Source organism: Cervus elaphus, chromosome 24, assembly GCF_910594005.1.
Source record: "Cervus elaphus chromosome 24, mCerEla1.1, whole genome shotgun sequence".
Classification (NCBI taxonomy): Eukaryota; Metazoa; Chordata; class Mammalia; order Artiodactyla; family Cervidae; genus Cervus; species Cervus elaphus.
In genome coordinates, this window is record NC_057838.1 from 14,676,814 (window position 1) to 14,693,190 (window position 16,377).

General features: G+C 44.9%; 1 protein-coding gene across 2 annotated transcripts in view; it reads right to left on the reverse strand.

The window, feature by feature from the left end:
* Positions 1 to 16,091, reverse strand: part of NEK10 (NIMA related kinase 10) — a 292,923-nt gene extending 276,832 nt beyond the window's left edge. The window contains exon 1 of one of the 2 annotated variants that reach the window (XM_043886665.1): positions 15,979 to 16,091. Coding sequence is in view for 1 of the 2 variants with exons in the window: in XM_043886664.1 (XP_043742599.1) it covers positions 15,979 to 16,016 (38 nt within the window). In the remaining variant the exon portion in view is untranslated. The remainder of the gene's footprint in view (positions 1 to 15,978) is intronic. The other variant, XM_043886664.1, reaches the window with a different exon arrangement.
* Between the last annotated feature and the right edge of the window lie 286 nt (positions 16,092 to 16,377).

Here is a 16,377-nt window from a genome sequence, read left to right on the forward strand (position 1 = left end):
TAAATGCCTTGTCTTATTCTGTGGTTTAATCTCTGTGATTTTATTGACCTGGTGGGTGAACAGGAAATAATCCTCTAATAGTTTTATCAGTTTAAGATTAGCTTCTACTCTGTGAACTGGAAGAGTGAAAATAGATAACTCTCTAGAAATGCTTCTCTTAATTAAACAGTAAACAAATTCACCAGAATCAGAAGAAGCAGGCAATTGCCTTTAGGACAAAAAAGAAAATCCTTTCCACTTGGTGGCCATTAAAATGGAAACTATTCTGAAAAAAGAAAAAAAAACTCCAAGAAGTTGGAAATACTATTAAATATTTAATGTAACCCCATATTTAATTAACAAAAATTATTACACTATACCAAACGCTATTTAGATAGCATCACAGACTCAGTGGACATGGACTTGAGCAAACTGTGGGAGACAGTGAAGAACAGGGCAGCCTGGTGTGGTATAGTCCACCGGGTCGCATAAAGTTGGACAGAACTTGGTGACTAAACAACAACAAGAGGGCGATAATTCAAAACTGATGGGTGGGGGAAAGGGCGGTTCACATCTTAAGTCATTTTCAAGAAGCAAACACCTTTCTGAGCAAGTGTTTCTCAGAGATCAGGTGAGGGCAAGAGTCCTGCAGGCGGAGTTTGCCTCGGAGCCAGCATCTAAACCTAAGGGAAGGAGTGGTTGGTGACAGTCCCGAGGGAGAGCCTAGCCTTCAGGGCAAGGCAGCAGGGCCCTAGGGGGCATTCCTGGGACAGACCCCTCCCCACATACCCCCTGCTGTCCTCCTCTCTGAAAGTATCTAGATAACAGCATTTGCTGCACATTCCCCAACTTGTTTTATAGATACTAAAACCACATTATAAAGAAGAAATTAACTAGCCGATGATAAGCACCTACTGCACCTGAAGATTTATGACGTTAACGCCCCGGAACCTCACCATCAACCAACCACTGTGCAGGAGCTGATCTCACACCCCAGAGACCCGCCGACTCCCCACCCTGGCCTTTCTGCACACTGCTGTATTTAAGATGGATAACCAGCAGGGACCTACTGAATAGCACATGGAACTCTGCGGGGTGTTACGTGGCAGCCTGGATGGAGGGGAATTTGGAGGAGAATGGATCCATGTATATGTATAATGGAGTCCTTTGCTGTCCACCTGAAACTACCAAAATATTGTTTGTTAACTGGCAATATTCTGATACAAAACGAAAAGTTTAAAAATGAATAAATAAAATAAAAATGCTTTGCTAAAAGGCATCAGGAAGGTCAGGTGTTTTGAGCATAAACTGCCTGGACTCCTTGCTGGGCCCTACAGTAAAGGCTGCACTGTCCTTCACCACAGCTTGTTGTTGTTTAGTTGCTCAGTCGTGTCCGACTCTTCGCAACCCCAGAGACTGCAGCACGCCAGGCTTCCCTGTCCTTCACTGTCTCTCGGAGTTTGCTCAAACTCAGGTCCATTGAGTCAGTGGTGTCATCCAACTATCTCACCCTCTGTCGTCCTCTTCTCCTCCTGCCTTCAGTTTTTCCCAGCATCAGGGTCTCTTTCAATGAGTGGGCTTTTCACACCAGGTGGCCAGAGTATTGGAGCTTCAGCATCAGTCCTTCCAAAGAGTATTCAGGATTGATGTCCTTAAGGACTGACTGGCTTGATCTCCTTACTGTCCAAGGGACTCTCGAGAGCTTCTTGAACACCACAGTTTGAAAGCATCAATTCTTCAGCGCTCAGCCTTCTTTATGATCCGCTTCTCACATCCATACATGACTACTGGGAAAAACTATAGCTTTGACTACATGGACATTTGTCATCAAAGTGATGTCTCTGCTTTGTAATACACTGTCTAGGTTTGTCACTGTCTAGCTTTTCTTTCAAGGAGTAAGCATCTTTGAATTTCATGGCTGAAGTCATCATCTATGATGATTTTGGAGCCCAAGAAAATAAAGTCTGTCACTGTTTCCATTGTTTCCTCAACTATTTTCCATAAAGTGATGGGACAGGATGCCATGATCTTACTTTTTTGAATGTTGAGTTTTAAGCCAGTTTTTTCACTCACTGCAGCTAGGTGTCAGTAGACTGGCTTTACTGTGCATGGGCTAGTGGACCTGAGTCTGGTTCTGTGACACAGGCATTGCTGACTGGGACAAAGAGACTCCAGCAGCTTAAACAAAATTCTCCCAAAAAGAGACCCAAAGCTGGCTGCTGGAAGCAAAACTCTGAAGCCAGTACCTGGGCACAAACCATCCTTGGAGATGGCGGCTCTGTGGATGTCCACAGCCCCCACGGATAAGCGTGGTTGATGGGGATTCAAGGGCCAGGCTGCAGGCGCACATGGAGCAGAGGCGCAGGCAGTGGCTGCCAACTGCCAAGCTAACCTGTCTCCTGCTCACACTGACTTCTCTGAGTCCTTCCAGGTCTCCCTTCTCCTCCGCCCACGGGCTTCTTTGGGTCATTCAGCCTCAACTCATATGTCCCCTCCTTGCTCAGGACTCCCCAGCAACCCATGGGCCCCACATTCTCACGACTCCACCCTGTTTCAGCCCCTCGTGGGGCTCATCGACATCAGAACCCCTAGCCAGTCACTGGTTTCTGTGCAGTAGATCATAAGCCCCATGTGGGCAGGGACCATGTCTGCTTTATCCCCACACACCAGACAAACGGCACAGAGGAAGCACGATGTGTGAAATCAAAAAGTATTTGTGCCACAATCTGTAACAAGTGGCTCAGGCATTTTTACCAAAGTTCATGAATTATTTGCTTTTTGTGCACTGTATGCTCATTTGCTCAGTCATGTCCGACTCTTTGCAACCCCATGGACTGTAGCCTGCCAGGCTCTTCTGTCCATGGGGTTTTCCAGACAAGAATACTGGAGTGGGTTGCCATTTCCTCCTCCAGGGGATCTTCCCAACCCAGGGACTGAACCCAAATCTCCTGCATTGCAGGCGGGTTCTTTACCATCACGCCACCTGGGAAGCATTTGCTTTTTAACAATTATTAATTTTGGAACTAGAGCCCACCGTGACTCCCAAGCCCCAAGTCTGGTGCTCCTCCTCAGAGCCCAGTGCAAATACTCCCCACATCGCAAACCTATGCAAAAAGCATAATGACTGCCTGACAACTCCATGACACAGTATTGGGCCTCCTGTGTTCACCAGACACATGGTGGGCAAACAGTAAATATTTATTAAACAAAAAAATTCATGAATAGATGAATAAATAAAGGAATTTTTTTTTGAAAACCCTTTAATTATCTCTTTAGTTCAAAATTCTTTCATAAAACTTCTTTTAAACCAAATGGATTAATAAGTATTTGTAATGTTATGATAATACTGAACACACTCAGGAATGCCTTAACTCAGTAGTCCCCAACCTATTTGGCACCAGGGACCAATTTTGTGGAAGACAACTTTGTCATGGACTGGGGTGGGAGGATGGTTTCAGGATGATTCAAGCGTATTACATTTATTATGAACTTTATTTCCATTATTATTAGATTGTGATATATAATGAAATAATTATACAAGTTAATATAATACAGAATCAGATTATCTGGCATTAGATTCTCATAAGGAGCACACAACCCAGATCCCTCACATGCACGGTTCACAGTAGGATTCAAGCTCCCATGAGAACCTAATGCAGCTGCTGATCTGACAGGAGACAGAGCCCAGCACTATGAGCAATGGGGAGGGGTTGTAAGTACAGATGAAGCTTCCACCCGCTTGTCCGCAGCTCATCTCCTGCTGTGCAGTCCAGTTCCTAACAGGCCATAGACTGGTACCCCCGATCTAACTTATTCAATCTTTAGGAAGAAAATTAGAGGCCTCAAATTGTGGTGCTGGAGAAGACTCTTGAGAGTCCCTGGGACACCAAGGAGATCAAACCAGTCCATCCCAAAGGAAATCAACCCTGAATATTCATTGGAAGAACTGATGTTGAAGCTGAAGCTCCAATACCTTGGCTACCTGATGCAAGAACTGACTGATTGGAAAAGACCCTGATGCTGGGAAAGATTGAGGGCGGGAGGAGAAGAGGGCCGCAGACGATGAGATGGTTAGATATCATCACCGACTCAGTGGACATGAGTTTGAGCAAACTCCGGGAAATCGTGAAAGACAAGGAAGCCTGGCATGCTGCAGTCCATGGGGTTGCAAAGAGTTGGAAACGACTTAGGGACTGAACAACAACAAGAAAATAAGATAATATTCATGAACAGTGTTTCTCAAATTATCTATAAAGTTTTTTTTTTAATTTCCAATTTATTATGGACCAACACTTCTGACTGAATGATGTATCTTATTCAGCTAAGTAAGTCCATCACTGATCATGTGCTTGGACAGCATGGCAATGTCAAATTGCCAGAAATATTCCTCAGTGCTTGCTCTCAAATTTGCACTTCTCTCTTGTGGACATACTAGTCTGGAAGGCTACCTGAATGGCACTGTTTTAGGTAACTGAGGTCTCTCCTTTCAAATAACAATATTGTCTTCACAGCGATGCTAGGTGACCTTCTGAAAACCACCGCCCTCCATGTGGTGCCTGAAAGGACTAACTCAGTCGTCAGTTCCAGGACAACCAAGGGAGGGTGAGAGTGGCTGGGTGCAGGCTCTTTACTGAGACCCCATAGTCCTATTTCTCTGGGGTTCTGTGTACAGTTTCATTTTTTTAAAGTTTCCTGTGCTAAAAATAAAAATAGAAAACCACTCATTTTCTGACACTTATTTTATACATGAGGCCAGAGATTATAATACTTGCTACACAAATACATGTATTCATATGGGGACTTTCCTTTTATTCTAAATGGAAAAGATGAAATTCAGTATTTTTTTCTTAAAAGCGGGAATGGGTCATAGAAGTGAAAGATTATATATAAAATACAAGGGCGTATTGGGCTTTCCAGGTAGCACTTGTGGTAAAGAACCCACCTGCCAATGCAGGAGACATAAGAGATGTGGGTTCTTTCCCAGGGTCAGCAAGATTCCCTGGAATAGGAAATGGCAACCCACTCCAGTATTCTTGCCCGAAGAATCCCATGGACAGAGAGGAGCCTGACGGGCTACAGTCCATTGGGTTGCAAAGAGTCGGACACGACCGAGTGACTTAATACAAGTGCATATCACTTTAAGAACAGAAACATTCATATCTTTCCTCTGTACCTATCAGTCATGGAACCCAAATATTATCTCAGATCAGAGAGACAAAGCATTCCATACTTTATAGGATAGTCAAATGGTCTGGGGTTTTCAGCCCTAGTCAATTATGGGCATAATCATAGTTCTGACTCACTTTTTAATTTTAAACCCATTTTTAAAAAGAAACTCTCAAAAGTAATTCCTGTTTCCTATTATCATCCAAAATTTGGGTTAATACTAAAAGAAAGACATCAGACACACACACCTCACTTAGTAATTGCAGGGCAAACACATATGACAGAGAGATACCCACAGCACTGCAAAATTGATTGTAATTAATGTAAATTGTGCAAATATAAGCCCACTAATTGAACAACATGGTGAGTATCTGTGACATGATTTTCAGGATCTCTGCCCAGAAATTCTTTGTTACTCCCCAGTTGCTTTAACTGCTCGAGAGATCCTTATATGACCTCATTAAATTCATTTAAGGAAATATCTTCAATTCCCACAAATACAAGTTTTTTCCTTCTAATCACTTAGGTTGCATCTCTCGAGTTATTTCAAAATAAGCATTAAAAGTGCATTGGGAGACTTCCCTGGTGGTCCAGTGGTTAGTACTCCGTGCTTCCACTGTGTCGCTGGTCAGGGAACTAAGATCCCAACCACAAGCCACATGGCACAGTCAAAAAAAATCAGTGTACTGGCCACTTGAGCAGTTTATTTTAGTAAAGTGCTCTGAGAATAGACAAAGCATTTCTTTTTATACAGAATAGTTATACTTAACCTCACAGATACAGGAGCTTGGTCTTTAGAAAATTATAAATCCTGCACAGAAAGCATCAGGTTAAGTTGGACAAACACTGGAAAATAAAGCGCACACAGAGATTTTAACAGTGATCAAAGAGCAAAAGAACTGTAAGAAACAGGACTTGTTCATACCTACTGTAGCTTACAAAGTGGAAAGTGGAGTCGCTCAGTCGTGTCTGACTATTTGCGACCCCATGGACTGTAGCCTACCAGGCTTTTCCATCCATGGGATTTTCCACGCAAGAGTACTGGAGTGGGCTGCCATTTCCTTCTCCAGGGAGTCTCTAAACTGTGGACTTGATTCTTGTATCATATTGTTATGGTTCCTCAGTGGGAAATATGGATGGAGTTAGCAGAACAGACAGTTATCACAAGAAAGACCCTCCTGGAACATCTAGTATCAGGGATCTGTCACCTTCCAGGCTCAGGAACACCTTTAAATGAATGATACCCGCAGAGTACATGACCCAGCAGCAGAGCTTTGGTGAGACCTGAGAAGGTACATCCTCCTTAAAGGGTTTCAAAAGCACATTAAACATGAAGCAGAACAGGGGCTTGTCCAGTGGCTAAGACTCCATGTCTCCAATGATCCCTGGTCAGGGGACTAGATTCCACATACTGTAACTAAGGATTCGCATGCTGCAACTAAGACCCAGAGCAGCCAAGTAAATAAAATAAAATAAATATATTGTTTAAATGAAGCAAAACAAGACACCAGTACAGGACAAACAAAACAGACCCATAGGTCCCCTGGTGCTGACCAGGATTCAGTGCCTTTCATTGAACACAGGAAGAAACAGAGGCTCAGAGACGGAAAATGTGCCTGAGGCCATAAGGCACTTTTAGGAAGAGAAGCAGAACAGAGTCCAGCTCACCTTCAGGGTCTAAATATTAAAGGCAACTCAGAGAGAGACAGGGAAGGAGAATTTGTTGACATTGGCCTTTAGATGAGAGCAAAGGTTGACATATAACAAGCGATGCTTGCATAACTTCACCTCCTGGACACTGGTGTGCTTACAAATACACACCCATTCATCCAGGTTCACTCATAAGAACTAGGTAGGTGGTGAGTTTTAACCACCACACGGTGCCAAAGGTGCAGTTGTAACAGAACTGCCATTGGCAGAAGTGGCGTCAATGAAGGGCAAGTATCATCAGAGCCTTGCTCCCGGGTCAGCAGACTTGACACCTTCCCTAGCACGGTTTGTTCTTTAAACAACCTTCTGCTTTCTGTTTAAACAAGCACCTGGGGGATAAAAGAACCAAAAACAAGAAGAGCATCCTGACTGCCTCCCGCTTATTCCTCCGAATATTTACTGAGCACCTGCTAGAGGTTAGACAGCTCAGCAGTAAAGAATCTGCCAGTTCAAGAGACATGGGTTCGATCCCTGGATCAGGAAGATCCCCTGGAGGAGGGCACAACAACCCACTCCAGTATTCTTGCCTGGAGAATCCCATGGACAGAGGAGCCTGGCGGGCTACGGTCCATGGGGTCGCAAAAGAATTGGACACGACCGAGCGACTAACAACATCATAGGTTAGACACGCCTGTAAAGTGTCTGCTTTCATCTTCTGGTGAATCTAACCCAGGGTGGACTGAGACTGCTGTTTCATATCTACACTATCAGGAGTCAATTAGCTGGCTGGTGGGAAGCTGCTGTGCCTCGCAGGGAGCTCGGCTCGGTGCTCTGTGAAGACCTAGGGGGCGGGATGGGGGAATGGGAGGTCCAGGAGGGAGAGCATATATGTATACACACAGCTGATTCACTTTATGGGACAGTAGCAACTAACACAACATTGTAAAGCAATTATATCCCAGTGGGAAAAAAGTTAACAGGAATATATGACAACAGACATCAGTACCATTTTCCTATTTTCAAGCTTTATTCCCATTTTATTAGTAAGCCTTTTGTGACAAAGGACAATGCCCCCAGATAGGATAGAGCTCCTGTGGGTCCCCTCAACCGCCCCTGCGTGGGGTTTGTGACTGTGCTCAGGCCTATGTGGCTGCTCACACAAGTCTACCTGTGACACAGTGCAGAAGATGCCTCTGTTAAGAAAGTGAACCTGAGACCCATGTACTAAGTAGTGATACTGTAAAGGGAAAAAGGTTCAGATGGTTTGAAGAAAGAATTTATATTAACCAGTTGATAAAAATAACTAAAGTAGCACATCAAATTTCTCTTTATTCACTGACCTCCAAACATAGTAAGATCACATTCAATTCTCTGATACTGTGTGACAGAGAAAGGTGACAATGATATTCATTCATTCCTTCAGGAAACAATTTTTAATCTCTTCTTATATGGCAGACACTGAGGCTACTGTACTGAATAAGACATGGTACGATAATAAGTGAGTATGGATTCAGCCCAACCAACCAGACCCTCAAAGAATAAAGAGATGAATACACTGCTGTTCATAAAAAACGGCAGCACTGAATTACTTTCTGAGCCACAAAATAAAATTGCTTCATCTAATAATATTTCTTGATTAAGTACATATTTAATTTATTGTGCTCTGTGCATAAGACACTGCTAGAGGCTTCCATAACTCAGCATGTGCAGGCAATCAGAAATGTGGAGGTTAAACATGAAACTGCTGATATTTGGGCCTTAAAAAAAAAAAAGAACAATTTCTTATAGTTCAGCCTAATGCATGGAATTAAATAGGAACACTAGAAATGTCAAAAAGCAGAGAAAATTAGTTTCTCAAGGAAGTTATAAATTGAATGAGTTTAAGGGAAAGAAAGCCCAGTGGGGGCTGATGAAAGAGCTCTGGAAAAGTGTGTGTGATGGATCTGGAAAGCAGGTCCAGGAGCATGGGTTGGCAGGTGGGGTGGGGCTGGGGGAAACAGGGAGCAGATGAGCTGGGCTGGAGAGCTGATGCTGACCTCCTGGGCTGTAGCCAACACTTGAAACAGAAGAGGCTCAAATAGTCTCAAATCAAGAACAGCCCTTGGGCATGAACCTTGGGAAAATGACACTTCCTCTTCCTCAGGCCCTCACTCATTAGATTTCTATCTTTCTACTCAGTATGGTTCCTGTCTGCCTGCGTCTCTGTATCCTCACCACTTATACCCTCATCCGCATCACCATCCCCTGGATCCTGAACTGCAGGAACCACTTCGGAAATGGACTCCCAACCTCCAGTTTCTCTCTCTTCCCAACAACAAGGCTGTTCTCTGCGTAGCATCAAAAGCAGCTTTTTTTTTTTTTTTGGTACAAAGCTGACCAATTGAGCCTTCATGGGCTTCCCATTTCTCTCAACATAAAAACAAATTATAAGGAAGCCCATGGGTGTCCTGTGAGATGAAGCCTCAGCCCTCAACAGCTCCACTCAGACCTGGACCCAGACACGTTTTTTCCTGGACCAGATTAAGTGTGAAAGGCCCGGAAGGCTCATCCACCTCTAGGGAATTTTCTCTGATCTCCATGCCTTGAAGCTCTTAATAAAGGGGCAGATTCCAGCAATAATTCAATAAAGATGCATATCTGGCTCCTTTAGTTTACTATACACTAGTCAGGGATGCGAGTGACAGAGAGTTTGCTCATCCGCAGCATCCAGCACAGCACTGCTGGTTTATAATAATGCAAGTGCTCAATGAACGGTTGCTGAATGAATGAATGCATAAACAAATCCCAAGTGAAAGTGACTGGGAAGCTCCAGGTATGGAGGATCACTGTTTATAGATGGAGAATAAAGATCATGAAAAAACTCTCAGCAAAGGATACATCTGCCCCAGATGACCAGTATCTAGTTATAGAATGTTGGTTTGACCAAAGTCTCTTTAAAAACGCATGGAAGCCACAAAATAAGTAAGATATCCGTGTTAAATATGGGCTGCCTCAAATACACATAAACGGGACGATAACACTTCCTACAGGAAACATGAGTATTCATGCTGATGTCAAGTGTAGCCCATGCACACACATACACACGTCGTGTGAATGCCGTGGTCTCCACTGGAGAGTGCTAACAGGCTTGGGGAGGTGAGGTCTTCCTGTTACACGCATGACTGGGATGCAGCAGTGGTGGTGGAGACCTGGTGTCTCCTTGCCCGCTGAGTGATCTCAGAAAGTCCCTGGGCCTCTCTAATGATTAGTCTCCTCATTTACAAGAAAATAGAAACAATAATATCCCCGTCATAAGACGGTAGTCGGGATTAAATAAAAACAAACTCTTTTACAACTGTCCAGGGGACTCCCCTGGTGGTCCAGAGATTAGGGCTCTGCACCTGCACTGCTGTTGGTCCAAGTTCAATATCTGGTTTGGGAACTGAGATTCCCGCGTGCTGCATCGTAGGGCCCCAAACAAAACAAAAAAAAAAACAAGCTGTCGGTAGCTAGCTCAGTTGTTATTATGACAGTTTTTCTAAATATTATTATTGGTAACATTACTACTACATCAGCTTGAAGAGCTTGTCATGCTTATTTGAAGTCATTTACCTGTATTCACTGACTTTGATTCACAAATGACAAACACTGACATAAAATGAAAAAAAAAATAACCCACTGTTTTTAATGCCACAAATAGTCTTCATTTTAATTTGTTACCCTCTGATGTTAGTTAGCATTTCCTATTACAGGCACTTTGCTGTATTCTTACACAAACTTACACAACCCTGGGATGAGGCTGTGTTTCTCCAGCTTACAGATGATGGAACTGACTGAGTTTCAGTAACTTGGCCAAGATCTCATATCTGGTAACAGTAACAACAATAAAAGCAAATGTTTATGGGGGCTTGCCCTGTGCCAGGACCATTCTGCTGCCATACATTAACCAATATTAATATAATTCTAACAAAGCTATAAGGCACCTACCTGTACTGTTCCCATTTCACAGATGACAGAACTGAGGCCCACAGAGGTAAAGGAATTTCTTGGATTCACAGAGCTGTAAGTCCCTGGTGGATGAGCAGGAATTTAAGGCCAGGCAGGGCCCTCCTTGTTAACTGAATGCTATACTAACTCTTCCTTTTGGTTGCCTTTATCCTGCTATTCGCCTAAGTGAATTTTCTAGGCAAATGTTTATCACCTTAATGATAAAATATTACTTCAGACACACTTTTCTCAAATCAATTAACAATTCCCTGTCATTTATGCAAAATACACTAAATATTGTGTGACTTTTCGCTGATGGCCCAGGATCAATGTCAAGGCTGCTATGCGTTATTCAGTCTGCCTCTTGTTTTTATTTCAACTTTTGTAGAAGGGTTTTTTAGTCTCTCTTCTAGATATGTGCCCTTTGACCATCATTTTGTTGTTTTGACTCTCTTGAGGGTTATGAAGCTAGATTTCTTGTCAACTATAACTACTCCTAATACAATGAATAAGCTCTGAATTAAGCTGACCTCATGGATGTGAGAGCATGACCTTTATGATGACTGTCGCAGATTTCAGCTGAGATGAAGGGAACTCTGACCTCTAGATATGGATGAGCATCATTTTACCAAATGAGAAATCATCTATTTTATTCAGTGCTCATTTTCATGATTTTCTTTTAAACCACACACGTCAGGCGGATATATGAGTATATGTAGAGTTCACTTTTCTGTGGAAGACCAGGTCTCAAAAATGTAAGAGTCATTTCCAAATCCAAGCCGTATAACCTGTTCCCATGGTGACACTTTCTATCCCCCACATCCTGCTTTATTTTCATCTCTTATTTCTCTCTCCCAAGTAAAGCATAATAGAAACAGCTAACACAGGGCCCCCAACCCCCAGGCCATGGACCAGTACCTGTGGGTGCCTCTTAGGAACCAGGCTGCACAGCAGGAGGTGAACAACAGGAGAGCTAGCCAAGCGTCACCTGTATTACTGCCACTACGCACCACTCCCATTACTATCTGAGCTCTGCCTCCGCTCAGATCAGTGGTGACGTCATAAATGTAATGCGTTTGAATCATCCTGAAACCATCTCCCGCTCCTCCCCCATTGCTGCCCAGTCTGTGGAAAGACTGTCTTTCATGAAACCCGTCCCTGGTGCCAAAAAGGTTGGGGACTGCTGAGCCAACATGTACACGGAACTTCCTACATACCCACCATAGTTCTAAGATTTATCTCTACTGATTCGTGGAAGGCTCACAACAACTCCATTTTACATGCAAGGAAACTGAGGGGCCAAGATTAAGCAACACAGCAGAGGCCCTGCGTATGGCAGTGGCGGAGCTGGGATTTGAACCCAGGCATCTGGTGTGAGACTCTGAGTTCTATGGATTCTGGGCTACCACCCTTGGGAAACTGGGCTCTGAGAGCACAGGGTCTTGGTTTCGCTCCCTGCTGGTCACCCGGAAAACTTTCATCTCTTCTCCACCTCTTCAAGGGTTCCATGCAGTCTACTCTGACTGTCCTCAAAGTCTGTTTGGCTCAGACTTTGAGGCAGGGTGACATTCCAGGCCCTTCTTTCACCTACTTGAGACTTAGCTGGTTACACTTTCTTTTGCCCCATCCTTATCTGGCAGAGCACCCTAGATTTATCAAATGCACGAAGCTCCCACTTGAGTCCCTTACCTGTATCAGAGCTGTTTCTGTACACAGAAGTTTGTGATCAAGCAGTATAGTGTAGTGTGTGGGCTTCCCAGGTGGCACAGTGGTAAAGAATCTGTCTGCCAACGCAGGAGACGTGAGAGATGTACATTTGATCCCTGGGTCAGGAAGACCCCCGGGGGGAGGGCATGGCTACCCACTCCACTATTACTTGCTTGGAGAATCCCATGGACGGAGGACCCTGGCAGGTACAGGTCATGTGGTAGCAAAGTGTCAGACACGACTGCAATGACTTAGCACGCATGCACACATCCGAGCAGCATAGCGTGACTGGGTCATAGGACGATGTCCTAGAAACTGACTGAACCAACTGATTTTTACCATGGGAATTTCACAATTCCAAACTTCAGTGTTTCTTGTTCTGCTTTTACAAGACTTTATTCTTTAGGGAAGTTTTAGGTTTACCACAAATTTGAGAGGGAGGTATAGAGATTTCCCATATACCCCCCTACACACTAGCATAGCCTCCCTCATGATCAATACTACTTAGCAGATGGTAACTTATTCCCAAGGATGAACCTACATTAACACATCATTATCATCCAGAGTCCATAGGTTACTTTAGAGTTCACTCTAGGTGTTGTACATTCTATGTGTTTGGACACACGTATAACGCATGAACTGCAAGGAGATCCAACCAGTCCATCCTGAAGGAGATAAGTCCTAGGTGTTCACTGGAAGGACTGATGATGAAGCTGAAACTCCAATACTTTGGCCACCTCATGCGAAGGGTTGACTCATTGGAAAAGACCCTGATGCTGGGAGGGATTGGGGGCAGGAGGGGAAGGGGACGACAGAGGATGAGATGGCTGGATGGCATCACCGACTCGATGGGCATGAGTTTGAATAAACTCCGGGAGTTTGTGATGGACAGGGAGGCCTGGCGTGTTGTGATTCATAGGGTCACAGAGAGTCGGACACGACTGAGTGACTGAACTTAACTGAACTGATTGTATGACATCATAATGGTGGAACATGCATTATCAGAGTATGTAAACTACCCTAAAAATCTTCTGTGCTTTACCCGTTTATTCCTCCTCCACCCCCTGCTAACCTCTGATAACCAATGATTTTTTCACTGTCCCCATAGTTTTGCCTTTTCCAGAATGTCATAGAGTTGGAATCATACAGTATATAGCCTTTTCATATTGGCTATTTACTCTTCTTAGTAATATGCATTTAAGGTTCCTCCATGTCTTTTCATGGCTTAATAGTTATTTCTTTTTTATTTTATTTATCTTTATTTCTGCCTGTACTGGGTCTTTGTTGCTATGTGAGAGCTTTCTCTAGTTGTGGCAAGTGGGGGCTCCTCTCTAGTTGTGGTAATTTCTCTTGCTCCTGAGCATGGGCTCTAGGCTCCCGGGCTTCAGTAGTTATGGTGTGTGGGCTTAGCTGCTCTGAGGCCTGTGGGATCGTCTCCCACCAAGGATTGAACCCATGTCCTCTGCATTGGCAAGCACACTCTTAACCATCAGACCATGGAAGTCACTGAATTTCATTTTAGCTATGAATAGTATTCCATTGTCCGGATGCACCACAGTAAATTTATATACTCCCCCTCTGAAGGACATCTTGGTTGTTTGCTGTGACTAAAGCAGCTACAAACATCCCTGTGAATGTTTCTAATTTTTGAAAAATTTTAATTGGAGGAAAATTGTTTTACAATTGTGTTGATTTCTGCCATACAACAACCTGAATCAGCCCTAAGTGTACATGTGGCCCTTCCTTCTTGAATCTCCCTGACTCCTACTCCCCATCCCATCGTACCCCTCTAGGTTGTCACACAGGAGCAGGTTGAGCTCCCTCTGCTATATAGCAGTGAGTACTTCTATTTTTTACCCATGTGAAAAATTATTAAGATAAGGCACTATGCACTTGGTATAGGTTATATCAAGTCATTTAGTCTTTAAAAGAATCCTATGAGGTGAGTGTTGTTATTATCCCATTGTACAGATAAAGAAGCCACAGATAAGGGGCCACAAAGCCAAATGGTTGGAGCCAGGATTCAAAGCCATATAGCTGGGTTTGAATATATCTGATTCAAAGCCCATCTCTTGCAATATATGCTGTACTCTCTCTGTTTTCCATGTTAAACTGATGCCATATAACAGCAAATACCATTAATATGATTATAGTATGAAATATAGATGGAAAATTGAAGTAGTTTTCAATACCAAGGATCCTGAAATCAAAGTAAAACCTGTAAATTCAGCGTTCATTTTTCATAGGTAAAAGCTTTACTGGATGCCATGAAAAACAGTAACTTCTCATTTTAGAGAATCATTCATTTAACCAGTATTTACTGAGCCCCTGCTACACGCAGGGTACTCTGACAGATATGACAAATGGTGAGGAAGACAGACCTTGCCTCTGCCCGCAGAGTGTGTGTCTACAGGAGGAAGCAGAAAAGCAATCACGTGACACAGAGAGAATGACTGGGGAGTGAGGGCAGGGTTGGGGAAGGTACAGAAGTGGAGTCCATCGCAGGCAGTGTGGGCAGCTGGTGAATCAGCACGCACCGGAAAGAAGGGGGCTGTTCTAGGAACAAAGGCGGAACTGCTGAGGGAAGGCCTAACCAGGAAGCGTGGATGGGACGACAGGCAGTATCGGCAGGAAGTGAAATGCCCTTATATGTTTCTAAAGAAACATCAGTCTAACAATAGATGGGAAAATGGATGATATAGGGACAGTCGGGAAAGGTAGACCCTTGTTGAATTTAACCAAACTACTGGTGGAAATGACAATGCAAGAAGGGAGACAGTCAGGTGGGAAGTGATTTGACAGCTATGAAGAAGGCACCGCCTTGATAACTGGGGGAAATGAAGCAGAGGCAGTAAATGTCAATTGTCCAGGTGTGGTTTTGGTGTCTTGGTGCCCAAGATAAGGAATCCACGGGCGAGACATTTCGTGGGAACCGGGAAGATGGTGTTTAAGCCTGCACACGTGTGGAGCTAACTCGCAGTTGGGTTTTGGGGTCTGGCGCGAGTGGAGCAGCCTAGGCTGAGGGTGGAGGTTTTCAAGGAATCAGCAGACATGTGTCGCCTGGAGGCATGGAACTGGACAGGCTCACCCACATGGAGCAGAGAAGCAGAGGGACAGTCAGAACAGCACCATATATGGGGAAGGCAGAGAAGCGACGCTCATAAAGGGTTTTATGAAGGAGTCTCCAGAGGTGTAGGAGCAAACTGGGAGAGACACACGCAGGCTTCCTGTAACCAGAGTAAGTGCTTTATGGACCTGAAAGGACCATCACGCATCATCGATGACACTTACCGAGCATCCTTCCGCCCAATACCACCCGTATGCTAAGAGACAGGCTCACAGTGACTCCCGCAAGCCCGACAGCCCGCACCCTCTGCCCTGCCTCCTTCCGAGGAGCGCTCACTGCGAGGCCGCAGGCTGCTCCGCAAGCGCCCACGGGCATCTCTCTGGAGACCCTGCTCAAACCGCGAGCCGGCGGAGGGAGGCTTGTCGTACGTACGACTCACTCACCGCCCGAGGGAGGGCCCCTCCTTCAGGCCAATGCGCATCTCATCTTTTCTGCTGCTGTCACGCTGCTCTGGCTCTCCTCGCCCCCACCTCGCGCCCTGTCCCCTCAGTCTCAGGGGTACCTCTGCCAGCAGCACCGTTGGTGCTCCAGTCAAATCCTCCTTCCGGCCACCAACCGTCGCGGCCTCAGCCAATGCCGACGCCTCTTGTTCCGTCCGTCAGGCGTCTCAGCCAGTCACTTGCGGCCGTGCTGCTGCCGTGGCGACGGGGACGCCGGCCTCAGGTTGCCGTAGCAACGGAGAACGCGCAGGGCCACGCCGCGCCGCGCGGGCGGGGAGGTGGGGCTTGAGGGGCGCGGCACCGCCTCTAGCTGCCCGCCGGGCGCCTATGGACTCGGGTACC